Source organism: Oncorhynchus masou, chromosome 12, assembly GCF_036934945.1.
Source record: "Oncorhynchus masou masou isolate Uvic2021 chromosome 12, UVic_Omas_1.1, whole genome shotgun sequence".
NCBI classification, from domain to species: Eukaryota; Metazoa; Chordata; class Actinopteri; order Salmoniformes; family Salmonidae; genus Oncorhynchus; species Oncorhynchus masou.
The window spans coordinates 11,392,048-11,415,547 of record NC_088223.1 but is presented as its reverse complement, the minus strand read 5'-3'; the positions used below and the strand labels follow the sequence as shown (position 1 = coordinate 11,415,547).

At 44.5% G+C, this 23,500-nt stretch overlaps 1 protein-coding gene across 2 annotated transcripts in view; it reads left to right on the top strand.

The window, feature by feature from the left end:
- The window catches only part of LOC135549545 (programmed cell death 6-interacting protein-like), a 41,562-nt gene extending 24,416 nt beyond the window's left edge, over nt 1-17,146 (top strand). For both annotated transcript variants that reach the window (XM_064979589.1, XM_064979588.1), the window contains exons 14-21: nt 815-949; nt 2,635-2,729; nt 3,457-3,568; nt 7,468-7,646; nt 13,720-14,347; nt 14,638-14,754; nt 14,905-14,933; nt 15,070-17,146. In XM_064979589.1, coding sequence (XP_064835661.1) covers nt 815-949; nt 2,635-2,729; nt 3,457-3,568; nt 7,468-7,646; nt 13,720-13,945 — 747 coding nt within the window. In that variant the 3' untranslated portion in view covers nt 13,946-14,347; nt 14,638-14,754; nt 14,905-14,933; nt 15,070-17,146. The remainder of the gene's footprint in view (nt 1-814; nt 950-2,634; nt 2,730-3,456; nt 3,569-7,467; nt 7,647-13,719; nt 14,348-14,637; nt 14,755-14,904; nt 14,934-15,069) is intronic.
- The last annotated feature ends 6,354 nt before the right edge of the window (nt 17,147-23,500 follow it).

Here is a 23,500-nt window from a genome sequence, read left to right as displayed (position 1 = left end):
AGGCGGAGGTAGCGGTCCTGCTGCTGGGTTGTTGCCCTCCTACGGCCTCCTCCACGTCTCCTGATGTACTGGCCTGTCTCCTGGTAGCGCCTCCGTGCTCTGGACACTACGCTGACAGACACAGCAAACCTTCCTGCCACAGCTCGCATTGATGTTCCATCCTGGATGAGCTGCACTACCTGAGCCACTTGTGTGGGTTGTAGACTCCGTCTCATGCTACCACTAGAGTGAAAGCACCGCCAGCATTCAAAAGTGACCAAAACATCAGCCAGGAAGCATAGGAACTAAGTAGTGGTCTGTGGTCCCCACCTGCAGAGCCACTCCTTTATTGGGGGCGTCTTGCTAATTGCCTATAATTTCCACCTGTTGTCTATTCCATTTGCACAACAGCATGTGACATTTATTGTCAATCAGTGTTGCTTCCTAAGTGGACAGTTTGATTTCATAGAAGTGTGATTGACTTGGAGTTACATTGTGTTGTTTAAGTGTTCCCTTTATTTTTTTGAGCAGTGTATATACATACACACACACACACCTGATATATACATATATATATATATATATATATATATATATATAATATATATATCACCCGGCGGTGATACAATCTTGGGCAAAAACATTCGCAAGGAGATGCCTGCAAAAATATTATATATATATATATATATACATACACACACACACACCTGATATATACACACACACACCTGATATATATATATACACACACACTTTCCCTTTATACTTCCTAAAAAGAGATCCTTGTGGATTCTCTCCTTCCATCTCCAACTGTTGGATGTCTCCTCCCCCCCAGGCGTCTCACCAGGAGTTCTCCAAGCTGAAGCAGTCCAACTCGGAGGCTAATGATCGTGAGGAGGTGTTGAAGAAGCTGGCCTCAGCCCACGACAGCTACGTAGAGATCACCAGCAACCTCAGAGAGGGCACCAAGGTAACTGTTGCCTAGGGCAGTGGCTCCCAAACTGTAGGACTGTGCCCCCGGGGATGCGCCAGGGTCCCCACCCCAAAAATATATATATATACGGCACCAGTCAAAAGTTTGGACACAACTTCAAAGGTTTTTCTTTATTTTTTACTATTTTCTACGTTGTTTAATAATAGTGAAGACATCAAAACTATGAAATAGCACATATGGAATCATGTAGTAACCAAAAAAGTGTTAAACAAGTCAGAATAAATATTAGATTCTTCAAAGTAGCCACCCTTTGCCTTGATGACAGCTTTGCACACACTTGGCATTCTCTCAACCACCTTCATGAGGTAGTCACCTGGAATGCTTTTCCAACAGACTTGAAGGAGTTCCCACATATGCTGAGCACTTGTTTGTTGCTTTTCCTTCATTCTGCGGTCCCAACTCATCCCAATCCATTTCAATTGGGTTGAGGTTGGGTGATTGTGGAGGCCAGGTCATCTGATGCAGTACTCCATCACTCTCCTCCTTCACTCCATCACTCTCCTCCATCACTGTCCTTACATAGCCTGGAGGTGAGTTAGGTCATTGTTCTGTTAAAAAACAAATGATAGTCCCATTAAGCGCAAACCAGATGGGATGGCGTATCACTGCAGAATGCTGTGGTAGCCATGCTGGTTAAGTGTGCCTTATATTCTCAATAAATCAGACCGTGTCACCAGCAAAGCACCATCACACCACCTGCTTCACGGTGGGAACCACACATCCAGAGATCATCCGTTCACCTAATCTACGTCTCAAGGGACACAAGGGAACGGTTGTCCTTAAGGAACAAGAGGGTTGTCTCTAGGACTCTCTCTCCCAACAATACACGTTAACAATGGTTGTTGGCCCGGAAAAAACAACTGATTTGATAAGAGCTTGATGATTAATTGACTTGTCTTGAACCAGGTTTCAATCCAACCATTTCAATGCGGATGAATTAACTTATGCAATTTTTTTAAAACTCAAGCCGAGCCTATATATATATTTTTTAAATAAGCTAGACAAGGGTGGATAATTGTTTTTGTGCGGTGGATACACATTTATTGATGAAATGACCATGTCTAGGTGGACATGTAGTCAGGTCACGATATGTTACACTACCACCACGATGTTGGAAAGCAGAGTTTTATCAGTTGTATGAACTTCATAACTTGTTTCTGAAACTTCATCATGACTGATGATGGTTGAGGTGATGAGCTTTGTGCAAATTTCCAATAAATATTGAGGTTCATATTTGAGTGCTGGTGACGGAGCTTGGCTGATACCTATTTTTTTAAATATTTAAATAATGGTCTTGCTCTTATCCGTATCTAATATAACCCTGTCCATTTAATCAGCAAACTGTTTGAAGTAATGCACCAAAACCAGATTGGGAAAGTATGTCATTTATCTCAACAGTTTGAGAGACAAAATGTAACGTAAACGCATTGAACTTCTGCTTTTTATTCTGTACGTGGAAACGTAACAGCGGAAGTGCTTTAATGTGCGTTGCGTCATCACGCACAGATTTCCTTTATCCGCAACAAGTCGTTTTGATGGAAACATCTCTGGTTGGAAAATGCAGATTTAAAAAAATAAAAAATTATATTCACATAAATCTTTTGCTATTGGATGGAAACCTAGTTTATCAGTCTGACCAATCACTTTCTTTCTCTCTGTAGTTCTACAACGACCTCACAGAGATCCTGCTGAAGTTCCAGAACAAGTGCAGTGACATCATCTTCGCGCGCAAGACAGAACGGGACGAACTGCTCAAGTGTGTGGTGGTGATGTTGTCTCTGTGATGATGATGCACCAATTGTTATATTTGTAATTATCAAAGTATTGTCTTATTAGTGAAATATCATTGATTACATCATGGGTTTTCTGTGATTGGTGATCATATCAAATTATTGGTCACATGCTCTGATTACAACAGGTGTAGACTCTACAGTGAAATGCTTAATTACGAGCCCAGTGCAGAGTTTAAAAAAAATAAAAGTAAGACAAATATTTGCTAAAAAAGAAAATGGTAACACAAACAATCCTATATACAAGGAGCACCGGTATCCGAGGCAATGTTTAGGGGTACGAGGTTTGAGGAAATACAGTATGTGAAAGTGACTAGGCTATCGAGACAGATAAACAGACTAGCAGCAGCGTGAGTGTGTGTGGATAGAGTCTGGGTAGTGTGTGGGTAGAGTCTGGGTAGTGTGTGGAGTGTGTGGGTAGAGTGTAGAGTGTGTGGGGAGTGTGTGGGTAGAGTCTGGGGAGTGTGTGGGTAGAGTCTGGGGAGTGTGTGGTAGTGCAAGAGTTGGTGCACAACAACTAACGTATAGATAAACAATAAAGGAGGTCAATGTGAGTTGTCATGGTAGCCATTTGATTAACTTGTCTTGGGGGGTGATTCATGTGCACAAGAAGGGACCGTGACGGTCAACTGATGTTGTGGTTGCCATGGTGACTGCCAACTGACATTGCTGTTGTTGTGGTTACCCACCCAGGGACTTGCAGCAGAGCATCGCCAGGGAGCCCAGCGCCCCGTCCTTTAATGTCCCCGCCTACCAGACTAACCCCACTGCCGCTGACCCAACCCCTGCTCCCAGGACTGTCTTTGTAAGTAGCCAATCATCGATGTGCAGGTGGGGGGATCGAATCAGAGGGCAGCTCTGTACCAAAGAGGTGACTCGATTAAGGGACAGATAGAAATGTACTGGGGGTGGGGTGGTCCAAAATAGGGGCGCGTTGTTTGGTTTACAAAAATGGTTTACAGTTTAACATTTTTTTTTTTATTCTTCTGGTTTACATGATCCTTTTTTTAAAAGACGTTTTATTTTATTTTACCCCCGTTTTCTCCAATTACGATCTTGTCTCATCGCTGCAACTCAACGGGCTCGGGAGAGGCGAAGGTCGAGTCATGCATCCTCTGAAACATGACCCGGCAAACCGCGCTTCTTAACACCCACCCACTTAACCGTTCAACTGACGACCGAAGTCAGCCTGCAGGCGCCCGGACCCGCCACCAGGAGTCGCAAGAGCAAAGTGAAGCCCCCGCCACCAGGAGTCGCAAGAGCCAAGTAAAGCCCTCCCGCCACCAGGAGTCGCAAGAGCCAAGTAAAGCCCCCCGCCCCCCCTAACCATTGTGCACTGCAATCGTTCCTGGCTGGTTGTGACACAGCCTGAGCTCGAACCCGGGTCTGTAGTGCTGCCGTAGACTGCTGCTCCACTCTGGAGGCTACATTCGCTCTTCTGCTCGTATTTTCCCTATAAACATTGGTTTGACTTACAGTACCAGTCAAAGGTTTGGACACACCTCCTCATTCAAGGGTTTTTCTTTATTTTTACTATTTTCTACATTGTAGAATAATGCTGAAGATATCAAAAATATGAACTCATCCCAAACCATCTCAATTGGGTTGAGGTCAGGTGATTGTGGAGGCCAGGTCATCTGATGCAGCACTCAATCACTCTCCTTCTTGGTCAAATAGCCCTTACAAAGCCGGGAGGTGTGTTGGGTCATGGTCCTGTTGAAAAACAAATGATAGTCCCACTAAGAGCAAACCAGATGGGATGGCGTATCACTGAAGAATGTTGTGGTAGCCATGCTGGTTAAGTGTGCCTTATATTCTAAATAAATCAGACCGTGTCACCAGCAAAGCACCATCACACCGCCTCCTCCATGCTTCACGGTGGGAACCACACATCCAGAGATCATCCGTTCACCTAATCTACGACACAGCGGTTGGAACCAAAAATTCAATTTGTACTCATCAGACCAAAGGACAGATTTCCACCAGTCTGAGGTTGTTAAATATATATATATTTTTTAAACTTGGCAAGTCGGTTGAGAACAAAATCTTATTTACAATGACGACCCACCCAAACCAATTGTGTGACTCCCAATCACGGCCGGCTGTGATACAGCCTGAAATCGAACCGGAGTCTGTAGAGACGCCTCTTCCACTGAGATGCAGTGCCTTAGACCGCTGCGCCACTCGGGAGCTCTGGTTCTTTTGACTGGTACTGTATGTTAAAACCTCTTGAAACTCCCCATCCCGGATCCGGGATCGTGAATAAAGCCTCAGGCTCATTAGCATAACGCAACGTTAACGATTTCTGAAATCATGAAAATAATGCGCCTGCTCTAAAGCTTAGCCTTTTCTTAACAACACTGTCATCTCAGATTTTCAAAATATGCTTTTGAACCATAGCAATTCACTAATTTGTGTAAGAGTATGCTAAGCTAGCTTAGCATTTTGAGTAGCATTTAGCACGCAACATTTTCACAAAAACCAGATAACCAAATAAATAAAATCATTTACCTTTGAAGAGCTTCGGATGTTTTCAATGAGGAGACTCTCAGTTACATAGCAAATGTTCAGTTTTTCCTGAAAGCATCTTTGTGTAGGAGAAATCGCTCCGTTTTGTACATCACATTTGGCTACCGAAACGAACCGAAAATTCAGTCACCAACAACGTCAAACTTTTTCCGAATTAACTCCATAATATCGACCGAAACATGGCAAACGTTGTTTGGAATCAATCCTCAAGGTGTTTTTTCACATATCTCTTCATTGATATATCGTTCGTGGAAGCCTGCTTTCTTCTCTGAATTCCATGGAAAAATACTTGCAGCTGAGGTTTGCGCACCAATTTCGGCGCAGGACACCGGGCGGACACCTGGTAAATGTGGTCTCTTATGGTCAATCTTCCAATGATATGCCTACAAATACGTCACAATGCTGCAGACACCTTGGGGAAACGACAGAAAGGGGAGACTCATTCCTCTCGCATTCACAGCCATATAAGGAGACAATGGAAAACGGAGCCTCAAAAATCCTGCTCATTTCCTGGATGCCGTTTCATCTTGGTTTTGCCTGTAGCTCACATTCTAGGGCACGCACAGAAAATATCTTTGCAGTTCTGGAAACGTCAGTGTTTTCTTTCCAAAGCTACCAATTATATGCATAGTCGAGCATCTTTTTCTGACAAAATATTGCGCTTAAAACGGGCACGTCTTTTTATCCAAAAATAATATAGCGCCCCCAGAGTTTCAAGAGGTTAAAGGTCAAATGAAGATGTTTTTATCTCAAAATCAAATCATTTCTGGTTAACAATTCAGTACCTGACTGTCATTGTTTTCAAAAATAGCTTCTCAAGCAGAAATTTTGCTAGGCCGGCCTGCAAGTGGGGAGGGGAAAACTGAAAACGAGCTGTTATTGGCAGAGAGGTTTGGAACTCTTTCTGATTGGTCTATTGAATAATTTACACCAGGCAGGCCAAGACTCCATCCCACCAAAACAGGCTGAAGTTTCAGCCGGTGTTTTCAAACGGCTCTGACACTAAAAGGACGACATAGTTTTCTGAATTTCATGGTGTGATTCCAACCTCATAGTGTGGAAATAAACTCAGCAAAAAAAGAAACATCCCCCTTTCAGAACCCTGTCTTTCAAAGATCATTTGTAAAAATCCAAATAACCTCACAGATCTGCATTGTAAAGGGTTTAAACACTGTTTCCCCATGCTTGTTCAATGAACCATAAACAATTACTGAACATGCACCTGTGGTACGGTCGTTAAGACACGAACAGCTTACAGACGGTAGGCAATTAAGGTCACAGTTATGAAAACTTAGGGAACTGAAGAGGCCTTTCTACTGACTGAAAAACACCCCAAAAAAGATGCTCATCTGCCTGAATGTGCCTTAGAGGACTGCAGATGTAAAACATGTTTTACTCACCTCGGCTGCAGTGAAGGAGAGTCCGCATGTTTTGGTTGCGGGCCGTGTCAGTGGCACTGTATTATCCTCAAAGCGAGCAAAAAAGTTATTTAGTCTGCCTGGGAGCAAGACATCCTGGTCCGTGACGGGGCTGGTTTTCTTTTTGTAATCCATGATTGACTGTAGACCTTGCCACATACCTCTTGTGTCTGAGCCGTTGAATTGAGATTCTACTTTGTCTCTATACTGACGCTTAGCTAATTTGATTGACTTGCGGAGGGAATAGCTCTGGTAACATGTCTTGTTGGGTTTGCATGGGGGACTGAGCTGTGTGCCAGTAGTTTAAACAGATACCTCTGGTAACATGTCTTGTTGGGTTTGCATGGGGGACTGAGCTGTGTGCCAGTAGTTTAAACAGCTCTGTTTTAAGAATGTTTGCGCTTGATAACAAACAAAACAAAACGTTTGCTTTGTCTGCCTTCTCAAGGAAAACGCGTTGGAAAATTCAAACTTATATTTTATGGAGAAGACATGTTTTTGAATAATGTACTGGCTTGTTGACCATATGACCGGGCAGCACAGATTACTAATGGATTTGATCAGGCCGCTCCTCTTCAACGGTTCACACCGTTTCAGCCTAATCAAACTTGCTCAATCACGACAGAGCTAAACAGGACTGTAATGTTGTCTCTTATTGTGAATTTATTTTTTCAAGCGATCAATAAATGAAATGTTTATCAGTTATCTATTTCTTTTTTTTATTGATCTCTGATTTTCCCTTCTTTCCCGTTCCCAGCAGCCCCAGGTGAAGGCCCAGCCGCCCCAGCGGCCCCCTCCCCCTGTCTTCACCCCCCAGGCCGCCTCCGCACCTGGCAACCCTGCAGACAACCAGCCTCAACCAGGAAACCCCCCACCCATGGCCCCTCCCTCACAGGCACAGGGACCGCCTTACCCCACCTACCAGGGATACCCAGGGTGAATCAATCAATACCTTTATTGTCCCAGTCGGCAGACTGTGAGAGTTGCACAACTGTTATCCGTCCGTTGTTCTAGTCACACTTCCATTGCTGTTCTCTCTCCCTCCCCCTCTCTCCTCTAACTCTCTCTGTCTCTCTCCTAACTCTCTCTGTCTCTCTCCTAACTCTCTCTCTCTGTCTCTCTCCTAACTCTCTCTCTCTGTCTCTCTCCTAACTCTCTCTCTCTGTCTCTCTCCTAACTCTCTCTCTCTGTCTCTCTCCTAACTCTCTCTCTCTGTCTCTCTCCTAACTCTCTCTCTCTGTCTCTCTCCTAACTCTCTCTCTCTGTCTCTCTCCTAACTCTCTCTCTCTCTGTCTCTCTCCTAACTCAATTCAATTCAAGGGGCTTTATTGGCATGGGTAACATGTGTTAACATTGCCAAAGCAAGTAAGGTAGATAATATATAAAGTGAAATAAACAATAAAAATTAACAGTAGACATCACACATACAGAAGTTTCAAAACAATGAAGACATTACAAATGTCATATTATATATATATATATATATATATATATATATATATATATATACACACACTGTTTTTACAATGTACAAATGGTTAAGGGCACAAGATAAAATAAATAAGCATAGATATGGGTTGTATTTACAATGGTGCGTGTTCTTCACTGGTTGCCCTTTTCTCGTGGCAACAGGTCACAAATCTTGCTGCTCTGATGGCACACTGGAATTTCACCCAGTAGATATGGGAGTTTTTCAAAATTGGATTTGTTTTCGAATTCTTTGTGGATCTGTGTAATCTGAGGGAAATATGTCTCTCTAATATGGTCATACATTGGGCAGGAGGTTAGGAAGTGCAGCTCAGTTTCCACCTCATTTTGTGGCAGTGAGCACATAGCCTGTCTGCTCTTGAGAGCCATGTCTGCCTACGGCGGCCTTTCTCAATAGCAAGGCTATGCTCGCTGAGTCTGTACATAGTCAAAGCTTTCCTTAATTTTGGGTCAGTCACAGTGGTCAGGTATTCTGCCGCTGTGTACTCTCTGTGTAGGGCCAAATAGCATTCTAGTTTGCTCTGTTTTTTTGTTAATTCTTTCCAATGTGTCAAGTAATTATCTTTTTGTTTTCTCATGATTTGGTTGGGTCTAATTGTGCTGCTGTCATGGGGCTCTGTAGGGTGTGTTTGTGAACAGAGCCCCAGGACCAGCTTGCTTAGGGACTCTTCTCCAGGTTCATCTCTCTGTAGGTGATGGCTTTGTTGTGGAAGGTTTGGGAATCGCTTCCTTTTAGGTGGTTATAGAATTTAACAGCTCTTTTCTGGATTTTGATAATTAGTGGGTATCGGCCTAATTCTGCTCTGCATGCATTATTTGGTGTTCTACGTTGTACACGGAGGATATTTTTGCAGAATTCTGCGTGCAGAGTCTCAATTTGGTGTTTGTCCCATTTTGTGAAGTCTTGGTTGGTGAGCGGACCCCAGACCTCACAACCATAAAGGGCAATGGGCTCTATGACTGATTCAAGTATTTTTAGCCAAATCCTAATTGGTATGTTGAATTTTATGTTCCTTTTGATGGCATAGAATGCCCTTCTTGCCTTGTCTCTCAGATCGTTCACAGCTTTGTGGAAGTTACCTGTGGCGCTGATGTTTAGGCCAAGGTATGTATAGTTTTTTGTGTGCTCTAGGGCAACAGTGTCTCGATGGAATTTGTATTTGTGGTCCTGGTGATTGGACCTTTTTTGGAACACCATTATTTTGGTCTTACTGAGATTTACTGTCAGGGCCCAGGTCTGACAGAATCTGTGCATAAGATCTAGGTGCTGCTGTAGGCCCTCCTTGGTTGGTGACAGAAGCACCAGATCATCAGCAAACAGCAGACATTTGACTTCAGATTCTAGTAGGGTGAGGCCGGGTGCTGCAGACTTTTCTAGTGCCCGCGCCAGTTCGTTGATATATATGTTGAAGAGGGTGGGGCTTAAGCTGCATCCCTGTCTCACCCCACGACCCTATGTGAAGAAATTTGTGTGTTTTTTGCCCATTTTAACCGCACACTTGTTGTTTGTGTACATGTATTTTATGATGTCGTATGTTTTACCCCCAACACCACTTTCCATCAGTTTGTATAGCAGACCCTCATGCCAAATTGAGCCGAAGGCTTTTTTGAAATCAACAAAGCATGAGAAGACTTTGCCTTTGTTTTGGTTTGTTTGGTTGTCAATTAGGGTGTGCAGGGTGAATACATGTTCTGTTGTACGGTAATTTGGTAAAAAGCCAATTTGACATTTGCTCAGTACATTGTTTTCATTGAGGAAGTGTACGAGTCTGCTGTTAATGATAATGCAGAGGATTTTCCCAAGGTTACTGTTGACGCATATTCCACGGTAGTTATTGGGGTCAAATTTGTCTCCATTTTTGTGGATTGGGGTGATCAGTCCTTGGTTCCAAATATTGGGGAAGATGCCAGAGCTAAGGATGATGTTAAAGAGTTTTAGTATAGCCAATTGGAATTTGTTGTCTGTATATTTGATCATTTCATTGAGGATACCATCAACACCACAGGCCTTTTTGGGTTGGAGGGTTTTTATTTTGTCCTGTAACTCATTCAATGTAATTGGAGAATCCAGTGGGTTCTGGTAGTCTTTAATAGTAGATTCTAAGATCTGTATTTGATCATGTATATGTTTTTGCTCTTTATTCTTTGTTATAGAGTCAAAAAGATTGGAGAAGTGGTTTAACCCATACATCTCCATTTTGGATAGATAATTCTTCGTGTTGTTGTTTGTTTAGTGTTTTCCAATTTTCCCAGAAGTGGTTAGTCTATGGATTCTTCAATTACATTGAGCTGATTTCTGACATGCTGTTCCTTCTTTTTCCGGAGTGTATTTCTGTATTGTTTTAGTGATTCACCATAGTGAAGGCGTAGACTCAGGTTTTCCGGGTCTCTATGTTTTTGGTTGGACAGGTTTCTCAATTTCTTTCTTAGATTTTTGCATTCTTCATCAAACCATTTGTCATTGTTGTTAATTTTCTTCGGTTTTCTATTTGAGATTTTTAGATTTGATAGGGAAGCTGAGAGGTCAAATATACTGTTAAGATTTTCTACTGCCAAGTTTACACCTTCACTATTACAGTGGAACGTTTTACCCAGGAAATTGTCTAAAAGGGATTGAATTTGTTGTTGCCTAATTGTTTTTTGTTAGGTTTCCAAACTGCATTCCTTCCATCTATAGCATTTCTTAATGTTACTCAGTTCCTTTGGCTTTGATGCCTCATGATTGAGTATTGCTCTGTTTAGGTAGACTGTGATTTTGCTGTGGTCTGATAGGGGTGTCAGTGGGCTGACTGTGAACGCTCTGAGAGACTCTGGGTTGAGGTCAGTGACAAAGTAGTCTACAGTACTACTGCCAAGAGATGAGCTATAGGTGTACCTACCATAGGGAGTCCCCTCGAAGTATACCATTGACTATGTACATACCCAGCGTGCGACAGAGCTGCAGGAGTTGTGACCCGTTTTTGTTGGTTATGTTGCCATAGTTGTGCCTAGGGGGGCATATGGGGGAGGGAATGCTGTCACCTCCAGGCAGGTGTTTGTCCCCCTGTGTGCTGAGGGTGTCAGGTTCTTGTCCGGTTCTGGCATTTAGGTCGCCACAGATTAGTACATGTCCCTGGGCCTGGAAATAATTGATTTCCCCCTCCAGGATGGAGAAGCTGTCTTCATTAAAATATGGGGATTCTAGTGGGGGGGATATAGGTAGCACACAGGAGGACATTTTTCTCTGTTAGGATAATTTCCTTTTGAATTTCTAGCCAAATGTAGAATGTTCCTGTTTTGATTAATTTAATGGAGTGAGTTAGGTCTGCTCTATACCAAATTAGCATACCCCCTGAGTCCCTTCCCTGTTTCACACCTGGTAGTTTGGTGGATGGGACTACCAGCTCTCTGTAACCTAGAGGGCATCCAGTGGGTCTGTCTCCTCTATACCAGGTTTCTTGCAGGATGACAATGTCTGTATTACCGATTTCTTTGGTGAAGTCCGGGTTTCTGCTCTTCAGGCCAAAGGCAGATGACCTCAGGCCTTGGATATTCCAGGATGAAATAGTGAAGGCTTTTTGTTCCATAAAGTGTCCAATGTTGTTGGTCGTGGTTTGACCTCAGGCCAGTAAGTGTGAGCAGAGCCTGCTGAGCATCTGGTACATGCCATTGGCTTGGGCGAGTGTGTGAGTGGGGGTTGGGACTGTTTGCCCGCTCACTACCTGGGCGTATGTGTGGCTTCCATGTTGAGGCCCTCTTTGCGGGGGTGGGGTGCATGGGGTGGGCAGGAGTGGCATAGGTCTGATCTGAGGGGGTTTAAATGGTGTGTGGGCATGGTTGACGTGGGGGGGTGTTGTTTGGTTGGAGTAGGGGTGTGGATGTGTCTGGGTGTGCGGTGGTCTGGATGTAATTCCTCTTGGCGAGGTCCTCTATGTGTAGGTCCAGGGGGGGGTCCTGCAGGTCTGGGAGGGTGTCTCGCTGGTCTGGGTGGGGTGTCTATTGATCTGTTGCTCCTGTGTGAAGTGTTGGATACGTTTGAGAGCGATGTCCTTTAGAGTTCGGGCAAAGATGGGCACTGCTGCCTTGTAGAGGTGGACCTGGTCATAGAGGCTGTTCAAGTCCAGGGTGGAGTGGTGGGCCAGGAAAACGTTTGGTTTTGAGGCACAGTCACGGGAAATACTTGCGTTTACCCGCTGTATTGTGGCAGGGTGGAAGTCTTTTCGTGGTAGCAGGGTGGAGATAACCACTTGTGCGTTGGGGAAAGTAGAAGAAGCCTTTTCAATCACTCCCTTCAGTGCTGTGGCCACTCGTTCCTGCTGTGCCCTCAGGTCGTTTGTGCCTGTGTGTATTATTATGTGGCTGGGTGAGCCTAGTTTGGCCTCAGACAGAAGGTCTAGGGCGCTCTGGGTGTTTGGACACCAGAGTTTAGACACACTGTGTTTGGGAAAAAGTTTTTTTTCTTCTATACATTTCCCATTTGAGTCCATAAGTAATACAATCTGTGTCTTGTGTTTGTCCTCAGTGGGTGTGGGGGGGTTGTCAGAAGGGCTATCAGGGTGGCTGACGGGGGGTGCTCAGAGGGGGTGAGAGCCGCTGGGCTTGGGGTTCTTCATTTGTCTGTTCTGCTGTGATGTCGACTCTATGGTCAGGGTCTGGTGTGGACTGTTCTGCTGTGGTGTTGAGACTTTTGTTGGGTGCTGAGGTGGGCTGTTCTGCTGGCTTCTCTGTGGGGGTGGCCACCTCTCTAGTGGGTTGTTCTCTGTCACACGCCGTCCCCCTCACCCTCTCCTCCATCCCCCTCACCCTCTCCTCCATCCCCCTCACCCTCTCCTCCATCCCCCTCACCCTCTCCTCCACCAGCAGTCTGATACTCTCCTCTAGTGCTCTGTTCTGCTCCTCTTTCTCCTCCTTTCTAAGGCCTCTCCATTTGGTTGGGGGTAGACTGTGTGACTCTCCTGCCATTGTTGGGCTAATGGGCTTTGACACCTCTCACTTGACACGTCAGTGCTAGTTGAAGCTGTATCAAGCTTGGCAGAATTATGTTAGAATTCAGTCCTTACTTTATAATGTTGTGTATTTTTCTTCTTGGCTTTTGGCTTTTAAAATATAGTTTCAGACTAAGCATTACTCACTCCGTTCCAGGTTGGATGGGGTTTTCAGGTTTCTGTTGTTTTCCAGAGAATTTGCTGTATAGAGAAATAAATCTTGGTAGTTGTGAACCTTCCAGGTGATTCCGTAATTCCGTCCAAAATCAGGTTGTAGGTTTTAAGTTTTGATTTGAAGTGGGGGTTATGTTGTAGAGGGTAGAATCCAGTATGTGTTCCTGACAAAAAATCCAGGTTTATCTAACTCCTAATCTATATTTTTTAAAGAAAATGCTGAAAAATGCAGGAGCTCATCTGATCGTGACCTCTCTCTCTAACTCTCTGTCTCTCTCCTAACTCTCTCTCTGTCTCTCTCCTAACTCTCTCTCCTAACTCTCTCTCTCTGTCTCTCTCCTAACTCTCTCTCTCCTAACTCCTAACTGTCTCTGTATCTCCAGGTATGCCTACCAGATGCCTATGGGTTATAACCCGTATGCAGCGTACGGCCAATACAACATGCCCCCCGCTATGCAGCCTAACATGCAGCCCTACGTCCCCTATCAGCAGGCCCCAGCACCCGGACAGGGGGGCTTCCCCGGGACCCCCCCCACACAGCAGCACCCCTACACCTACCAACAGCAGCCCCAGCACCCACCACATCAACCATACTACCCACAACAATAACTACTGTGTAAACTCTATCATTCCCTCTCTTCCCCCTTTTCATCCCTTCTACCCCCCCCCCCCCCTCTGCTATCCATCCTCCAACCGACAGCAGAAACCGTGATACTAACCTCTGCAATAAATTCTCTCTCCCTCCTTCCCTCCCTACTCTACCCTTACTCTATCCCACCACCCTTGTTTATTTTGTTATATTTTTTTTTTTCATATAATTTTTCTAATTATTGCGTTGATTCTTTATTTAATTCCTAACTTCTCGTCCTGATCTAACTGACTTCCTGCTATGGGCTGGGCCTCTTTTAGAACACTAAAAAAAAAAAAAACACAACATTTTGTCACATCTACCGGACATGTGCAGTGACGTGTTGTTTTAGAGGTCATAGCAGTACGACCCCCCCTGGAGAGGTCATAGCAGTACGACCCCCCCCCCCCCCCCCTGGAGAGGTCATAGCAGTACGACCCCCCCCCGGAGAGGTCATAGCAGTACGACCCCCCTGGAGAGGTCATAGCAGTACAACCCCCCTGGAGAGGTCATAGCAGTATGACCCCCCTGGAGAGGTCATAGCAGTACGACCCCCTGGAGAGGTCATAGCAGTACGACCCCCTGGAGAGGTCATAGCAGTACGACCCCCCTGGAGAGGTCATAGCAGTACGACCCCCCTGGAGAGGTCATAGCAGTACGACCCCCTGGAGAGGTCATAGCAGTACGACCCCTCCTGGAGAGGTCATAGCAGTACGACCCCCCCCTGGAGAGGTCATAGCAGTACGACACCCCCTGGAGAGGTCATAGCAGTACGACACCCCCTGGAGAGGTCATAGCAGTACGACCCCCTGGAGAGGTCATAGCTCATAGCAGTACGACCCCCCCCCCCTGGAGAGGTCATAGCAGTACGACCCCCCTGGAGAGGTCATAGCAGTACGACCCCCCTGGAGAGGTCATAGCAGTACGACCCCCTGGAGAGGTCATAGCAGTACGACCCCCCCTGGAGAGGTCATAGCAGTACGACCCCCTGGAGAGGTCATAGCAGTACGACCCCCCTGGAGAGGTCATAGCAGTACGACCCCCTGGAGAGGTCATAGCAGTACGACCCCCTGGAGAGGTCATAGCAGTACGACCCCCTGGAGAGGTCATAGCAGTACGACCCCCCCTGGAGAGGTCATAGCAGTACGACCCCCCCTGGAGAGGTCATAGCAGTACGACCCCCCCCCTGGAGCAAATGAGAGTGAAGTGCCTTGTTCAAGGATACATCAACAGATTTTTCACCGCTCGCTTTCACTTCCTGGCCCAACGCTCTGAGGAGCCTCACTGTATTCTGGGATGAGGGGGTGTAGTCTATAGTTGTGATTCCTTATTTGGGAGCGGGTGGATGGTCCCGTACAATGTCACCGGTTGAGAGGACCGGAGGACCGAAGGTTGTGTCCAGGAGTGCAAATGTACGACTTGAACAAATGTTCCTTGTCTGTTTATCAAACCGTTTTGCTACTGAATATTGACCCCAGCCCTGATCACCGAGATCATTTCCTGGCGCTTCTATTACAACTATATCTATATCCTATTTTTCTAATGAATAATACTGATGTACTGATCCAATGAAAACGCCTGTAGGTTTTCTCATGTCGTTGAGGACCGTTGGAGATGCGTTCCCTCCTATAATCAGAGTACGACTGGAGATTGTTTTTCTGGGATAAAGATTATTAGATGCAGAGCCTTCAGAAAGTATTCACACCCCTTGACTTGTTCCTACTTTTGTTGTTACGGCCTGAATTTAAATTGGATTATATTTCGATTTCTTTTGGTCACTGGCCCCCTCGAAGTGGAATCATGTCTTTTTTTTTTTAAATGCATTGAAATGCAAATTAATTAAAAATGAAAAGTTGAAATGTATATTGGGTCAGTATGTATTCAAACCTGTTGTTATTTCAAGCTTAAATAAGTGGCATGGAATCAATCTGTGTGCAGTAAGTTTTTTTTAACAGTATTTTTGAATGACTACCTCATCTCTACCCCAAACAGGTAAAAGTCCCTCAGCCGAGCAGTGAATTTCAAACACTGATTCAACCACAAAGACTAAGGAAGTTTTGCAATGCTATTGGTAGATGGGTAAAAAGCAGACATTGAACATGGTGAAGTTATTGATTACACTTTGGATGGTGTGTCAATGAACCCCAGTCACTACAAAGATACAGGTGTCCTTTCTAACTCAGTTGCTAGAGAGGAAGGAAACTGCTCATGGATTTCACCATGAGGCCAATGGTGAATTCAAAGTTATGTTTGGGGCAAATCCAATACAAAACATTACTGAGTAGCACTATCCATATTTTAAAGCAGAGGGGTGGCTGCATCATGTTATGGGTATGCATGTAATCATTAAGGAAGTGGGGGTGTTTCAGGATAAATAAATTAACAGAATGGATCTAAGCACCGGCAAAATCCTAGAGAAAAACCTGGTTCAGTTTGCTTTCCACCAGACACTGGGAGGTGAATTCACCTTTCAGTAGGACAATAACCTAAAACACAATAACACATTTACACTGGAGTTGCTTACCAACAAGACAGTGCATGTTCATGAGTGGCCGAATTACAGTTTTGACATGAATCTACATGAAAACCTATGGCAAGACCTGAAAATGGTCTATCATTGCTCAATAACCAATTTGACAGAGCTTGAATAATTTTTAAATTAATAATGGGCAAATGTTGCCCAATCCAAGTGTGGAAGTGCTTAGACTTACCCAGAAAGACTCACCTCTGTCGTCACCGCCGAAGGCGCTTATACGAAGTATTGACTCGGGTGTGAATACGTACGTAAATGAGATTTTTCTGTATTTCATTTTCAATAAAATTTGCAAAAATGTCTAAAAACATGTTATCACTTTGTCATTATGGGGTATTGTGATGTCATTATGAGATATTGTGATGTCATTATGGGGTATTGTGATGTCATTATGAGATATTGTGATGTCATTATGGGGTATTGGGTGAGAGGAAAAATCCATGTGATCCATTTTGAATTCAGACTGATAAACAAAATGTGGAATAAGTCAAGGGCTGTGAATACTTAGTGAAGACTGTATATTATATTATATATATATATATATATATATATATAAGAATGTATGTGGTTAACCAAACAGACTGTTTTTGTTTCTCTCTGTGGTTCTAATGTGATTAAACACCTCTGGATACCATACCAGACACCTGTGTGCAGTTTGCTGAGTCTACTTCTATTCAGTGTCACGAACCGGCTCAACGCCCGTAACAAAGGGAGACAACGTGGAGATAAGGAGTAACAAAATATATATTTATTAACCAAAGCAACTAAGGAAAATATACAAGGGTGTGTGTGTAATCAGTAGTGTAAGTGAGTGTTTTGCATGCATGAATGTGACAATGCAGGGTGTTGAAAGGTGCCAATGCAAACAAACAAAAGGCCACCAAGAACCACAATCTACAATGGTGTCTGCATGGAGAGAGTCTCCTCCATGAATGTGGAAGAGGTCTATTTATCCTGGGACACACCTGGCCCATGTGTTTCCCATGTAGCTGACGACCCTCCCCAACTCCGCCCACCGGCATCCTAATAAGGAAAGAACAAAGACAGAATACGGCAGACAGAGTGGGAGGGTCGTCACATCAGGAACATTGTCTTTGATCTTCAGAACCATAGACTTCTACATTTATATACCATTTATACGTCATTGTCCAGTCTGCTGAAAGCTACTGATGTAGTTAAAGGAAGTAGCCAGGAGAGGGCAGGCATGGCCCCGAGAGCAGTGCATCGAGCAAGACGGTTGGAACTGCCACCAACCTGAGATATAGGGACAGATACAGCACTCTGGTGCCCAAAAGACAGTTTTAGCATAGTGCCAGTTTTTTTTTTTTTTAAACCTTTATTTTACTAGGCAGGTCAGTTAAGAACAAATTCTTATTTTCAATGACGGCCTAGGAACAGTGGGTTAACTGCCTGTTCAGGGGCAGAATGACAGATTTTGTACCTTGTCAGCTCGGGGATTTGAACTTGCAACCTTTCGGTTACTAGTCCAATGCTCTAACCACTAGGCTACACTGCCACTGGAGATGCATAGTGCCATTGAGGACATCCACCATTTTGAAGTAGTCAACTGGGTGGGACTTCCTATAGGTTAATGAAGGATCACATATCCAGGTCATCAGGAGGGATCAGCCAATTTAATTATAGTTGTGAGCAATGTCATTACTCCAGATGGCAGTCCTTGACTTTATACCTGTTCAAACAACCCTCCAGGTGGTAGTAAATCACTGTCCTTGACTTTATACCTGTTCAAACAACCCTCAAGGTGGTAGTAAATCACTGTCCTTGACTTTATACCTGTTCAAACAACCCTCCAGGTGGTAGTAAATCACTGTCCTTGACTTTATACCTGTTCAAACAACCCTCAAGGTGGTAGTAAATCACTGTCCTTGACTTTATACCTGTTCAAACAACCCTCCAGGTGGTAGTAAATCACTGTCCTTGACTTTATACCTGTTCAAACAACAATCCAGGTGGTAGTAAATCACTGTCCTTGACTTTATACCTGTTCAAACAACCCTCCAGGTGGTAGTAAATCACTGTCCTTGACTTTATACCTGTTCAAACAACAATCCAGGTGGTAGTAAATCACTGTCCTTGACTTTATACCTGTTCAAACAACCCTCCAGGTGGTAGTAAATCACTGTCCTTGACTTTATACCTGTTCAAACAACAATCCAGGTGGTAGTAAATCACTGTCCTTGACTTTATACCTGTTCAAACAACCCTCCAGGTGGCTGTGTGCACCCTTTCAGTAAGTTCACCAACTCATAGACGTAGTAGAAAACTGACGACCTGAAAATGGAGATGGCCTCAATGGTGCTGCGCTCAGACACCCCATAATGGGACCGGTACAATGATGCGATGTCTATCTAAGGTTTACAAGGCTATTCACCTGTCTCACTTGTTTCTTCTGCGCACACACACACACACACAGAGAGAGCGAGTTATTTTATTTAAATATACCACCTAATCTCCTGAGCTCTGGGCGTCTCCAGGTAAGTTATTATGCAAATGTAATCCTCTGAGGTCATGATCTCATCCAATCACAATTTCCCGCTGGTGATTTCCAACAGACAACCCTCCAGATATATTTTGTGTGTGCGTGCGTGCATTGACATAAACCTAGAAAATGTGTACGTGTGTGAGTCTGACAGATTGGCGCCCAGTGTGAGGTCGCTCAGAATGACTCTGCGTCTCTCTCTCTCTCTCTCTCTCCTCTCTCTCCCTCTCTCTCTCTCCCCCCTCTCTCTCTCCCCTCTCTCTCTCTCTCTCTCCTCTCTCTCCCCTCCCCCTCATCTCTCTCCCATCTCTCTCCTCTCTCTCCCCTCTCTCCCCTCTCCCTCATCTCTCTCCCCTCTCTCCTCTCTCTCCCCTCTCCTCTCTTGCCATCTCTCCCCTCTCTCTCTCTTCCTCTTTCCCTCATCTCAAAATCTCTTGACTTGGGACACGCCTCCATACGATCTCATTTCCTGCCTCAGAATAACCAATCAATAAATGGATCCAAAAAAATGTGATTGAAACCTAAAGACTTGTGTTAGCTCCCGACGCACACACCCAGACTATAGCTCTGACTCACACACACTGACTCAAACACTGACACACACTGACTCACACACTGACACACACTGACACACACACACTGACTCACACAATGACACACACTGATACACACTGACACACACACTGACTCACACACTGACTCACACACTGACTCACACACTGATACACACTGACACAAACACTGACACACACCGACTCAAACACTGACTCACACTGACACACACCGACTCAAACACTGACTCACACTGACACACACTGACACGCACACTGATACACACTGACACACACACTGACTCACACACCGACTCAAACACTGACTCACACACTGATACACACTGACACAAACACTGACACACACCGACTCAAACACTGACTCACACACTGACACACACGGACTCAAACACTGACTCACACTGACACACACACTGATACACACTGACACACACACTGACTCACACCGACTCAAACACTGACACACACGGACTCACACACTTACTCACACACACAGACACTGACACACACACAGCTTTCTAATAGGTTTTATATAATATGTGGGTCTATTTCTGAGCTTTGGGGAGATGAGGCCGACACTCAGTCTCCTTCCCTGCCCGCTGTGCCTACCATACTATACCAGCAGACTAGCAGCTGTCAACTAGAGAGCTAGATGGATACGTAGAGGGAGAGGGAGGGATGGAGAGTGAGAGAATTTTGTTTGCGTGCGTTTCAGATTCAGTGCAGTGAGAGCTGCTGTTGTGTTTGTGAGAGAGAGAGAGGCATCTCGTGCACCATGCAGGTGACTGACAAACAGTGGGAGGCGGCCGGGGGAGACGAACGGTGATGTCTCCCTCAAGAAGATGTGTGAAATGATCTGACCGCAGCCTCTCAGCTGAGATTTGACACGGACACACACACACCTCTTGAGGAGCTCCCGGTTAATGGATCAGCTCCCACAAGGTAAAAAAACAACAACAAAAAACACGCTCTATTTATTAAAGTGGCAAATAATATTTTACTTTGTCGTTGTCCACATCCTGTCATGATGTTGTTGTTGTTTATGTCGCTCTGCTGTCGATGCTGTGTCTTCACCTTTGCGTTTCGCAGTTTTTATAGATAGGCCTATATACATGGGTTTGTCAGTCCCCCACCCTGCCAAATTACTTTAGGCTATTTTCATAACGAGGGCTGACAGACAAGTCCACATGGTCAGTCAGATATTATTAATAAATGTTTACTAAATGTTGACAAACACCGAATAACGGTTTTGCTTGTTCTGAACAATTCAGGTTCACAAGTTTTGCTGAATGGGCACCGAATAATTAGGTCAAATGGTAACTGAAATACTTGATCAACCAGCTGTGACAGTGTGCTGCTCTGGTCCAGCTGAGATAGAGGTATAGAGAGGTAGACAGTGTGAGAGAGAGCGAGACCGAGAAGGGTAAGGAGAGAGAGAGAGAGGGAGACAGGTAAGGAGAGAGAGGGAGGGAGACAGGTAAAGGAGATAGAGGGAGGGAGGCAGGTAAAGGAGAGAGAGGGAGGGAGACAGATAAGGACAGAGAGAGGGAGACAGGTAAGGAGAGAGAGGGAGGGAGACAGGTAAGGACAGAGAGAGGGAGAGAGAGAGAGGGAGGGAGACAGGTAAGGAGAGAGAGAGGGAGGGAGACCGGTAAGGAGAGAGAGGGAGGGAGACCGAGAAGGGTAAGGAGAGAGAGGGAGGGAGACCGAGAGGGGTTAGGCGAGAGAGAGGGAGAGACCGAGAGGGCTAAGTAGAGAGAGAGGGAGAGAGACCGGAAAGACAGGTTTGGTTGAAAGCCCAGTGAAGACTGTGAGCTGGAGGTCATTAGGGGTAAAAAATATAATGTGCTCAGCCAGGCTACGGGAATGAAACACACACACATACACACCTGTCTCAGTGGGTCAAGTGAATTCCACAGAGTAATATGACACACACACACACACACACACACGACCTGACCAGGTAGCCATTGGTGTGTAGAGGGAGTTGGAGAGAGGCAGCATTAGTATTAGCTATTATATGGGCTCTGCAAGTCACATTAAGTAGGTGTGTGTGTGTGTTGCAGGTTTCAGGGAGGATGTCTGCAGCGGTGGTCCCAGAATCCTCCGGGCTGAGGTCATGTGACGAGTTATGCCCCTCCCCATCATCCATATTCAGCCCCCCATCGCCACGGCGGAGGAGGAGGGTCGCCATGACAACAGGAGGGTAGAGCAGCAGGTGATGGATAAGTTGTGCTGGTGATGCCATAGATCAGATACAGTAGTTGAGACGACTGGGTTAAGGAACGTCGTGTGATGTCTAACAAAAAAGGGTCAGTAACCAGGGGCAACCAGCCAGGAAGAGAAGGAAGGCACCTGTACTGTACACCTGTACAACGTACAGCCCAAGGTCACTGTTGTGTGTGTTTGTGTGTCAGACTGGGATCATTTCATTTAGCACAGTTAAGCAGGGCTTGCACTTCATTGGTTAATGTGTTGTTGTGTTTCAGGACACTTCATTGGTTAATGTGTTGTTGTGTTTCAGGACACTTCATTGGTTAATGTGTTGTTGTGTTTCAGGGCACTTCATTGGTTAATGTGTTGTTGTGTTTCAGGACACTTCATTGGTTAATGTGTTGTTGTGTTTCAGGACACTTCATTGGTTAATGTGTTGTTGTGTTTCAGGACACTTCATTGGTTAATGTGTTGTTGTGTTTCAGGACACTTCATTGGTTAATGTGTTGTTGTGTTTCAGGACACTTCATTGGTTAATGTGTTGTTGTGTTTTACGACACTTCATTGGTTAATGTGTTGTTGTGTTTCAGGGCACTTCATTGGTTAATGTGTTGTTGTGTTTTACGACACTTCATTGGTTAATGTGTTGTTGTGTTTTAGGACACTTCATTGGTTAATGTGTTGTTGTGTTTCAGGACACTTCATTGGTTAATGTGTTGTTGTGTTTCAGGACACTTCATTGGTTAATGTGTTGTTGTGTTTCAGGACACTTCATTGGTTAATGTGTTGTTGTGTTTCAGGACACTTCATTGGTTAATGTGTTGTTGTGTTTTACGACACTTCACTGGTTAATGGTGTTCAGGTAGTGCTGAGCGAATACCGAAATGTCTGTATTTTCTTTAAATAAATAACTAATTGACCGACGTCGGTTCAATTAAGTGAATTCCATTTTGTTTGTTATTTTTCTTCTTCTGTGAGCTCAATGATCAGTTTCTCTAGAGATAAATCAGATCCAGTCCGAACTGTGAGATGTAGTGGAGTTGTAGTTTCCAACAGACAAATATTCTACATAGTTTAGCTCAGAAAACATGGTAATTAAACTACAATGACCATAATCATCAAAGCATTCAACCCACATAATGCAGAGTGTATTTAATGTTGAAAAAATTATTGAAATCGAAACCGTAATAATTTTTTCATAATCGAACTGAAACCGAACTCAAAAATAACTTATTGCACTAATTTCAGGCCACTTCATTGGTTAATGTTGTTGTTGTGTTTCAAGCCACTTCATTGGTTAATGTTGTTGTTGTGTTTCAAGCCACTTCATTAGTTAATGTTGTTGTGTTTCAAGCCACTTCATTGGTTAATGTTGTGTTTCAAGCCACTTCATTGGTTAATGTTGTGTTTCAAGCCACTTCATTGGTTAATGTTGTTGTTGTGTTTCAAGCCACTTCATTGGTTAATGTTGTTGTTGTGTCTCAGGCCAAAGGCAGGTTCGTGTGGAGCATGGCTGTGTGTGATCCTCCCCACTCTTATGTAGACAGGTGTGTGCCTTTCCAAATCATGTCCAATCAATGGAATGTACCACAGGTGGACACCAATCAAGTTGCAGAAACATCTCAAGGATGATCAATGGAAACAGGATGCACCGTAATGAAATGTCTCATAGCAACGGATCCGATTACTAAATAAGGTATTTCAGTTTGTTTTTTGT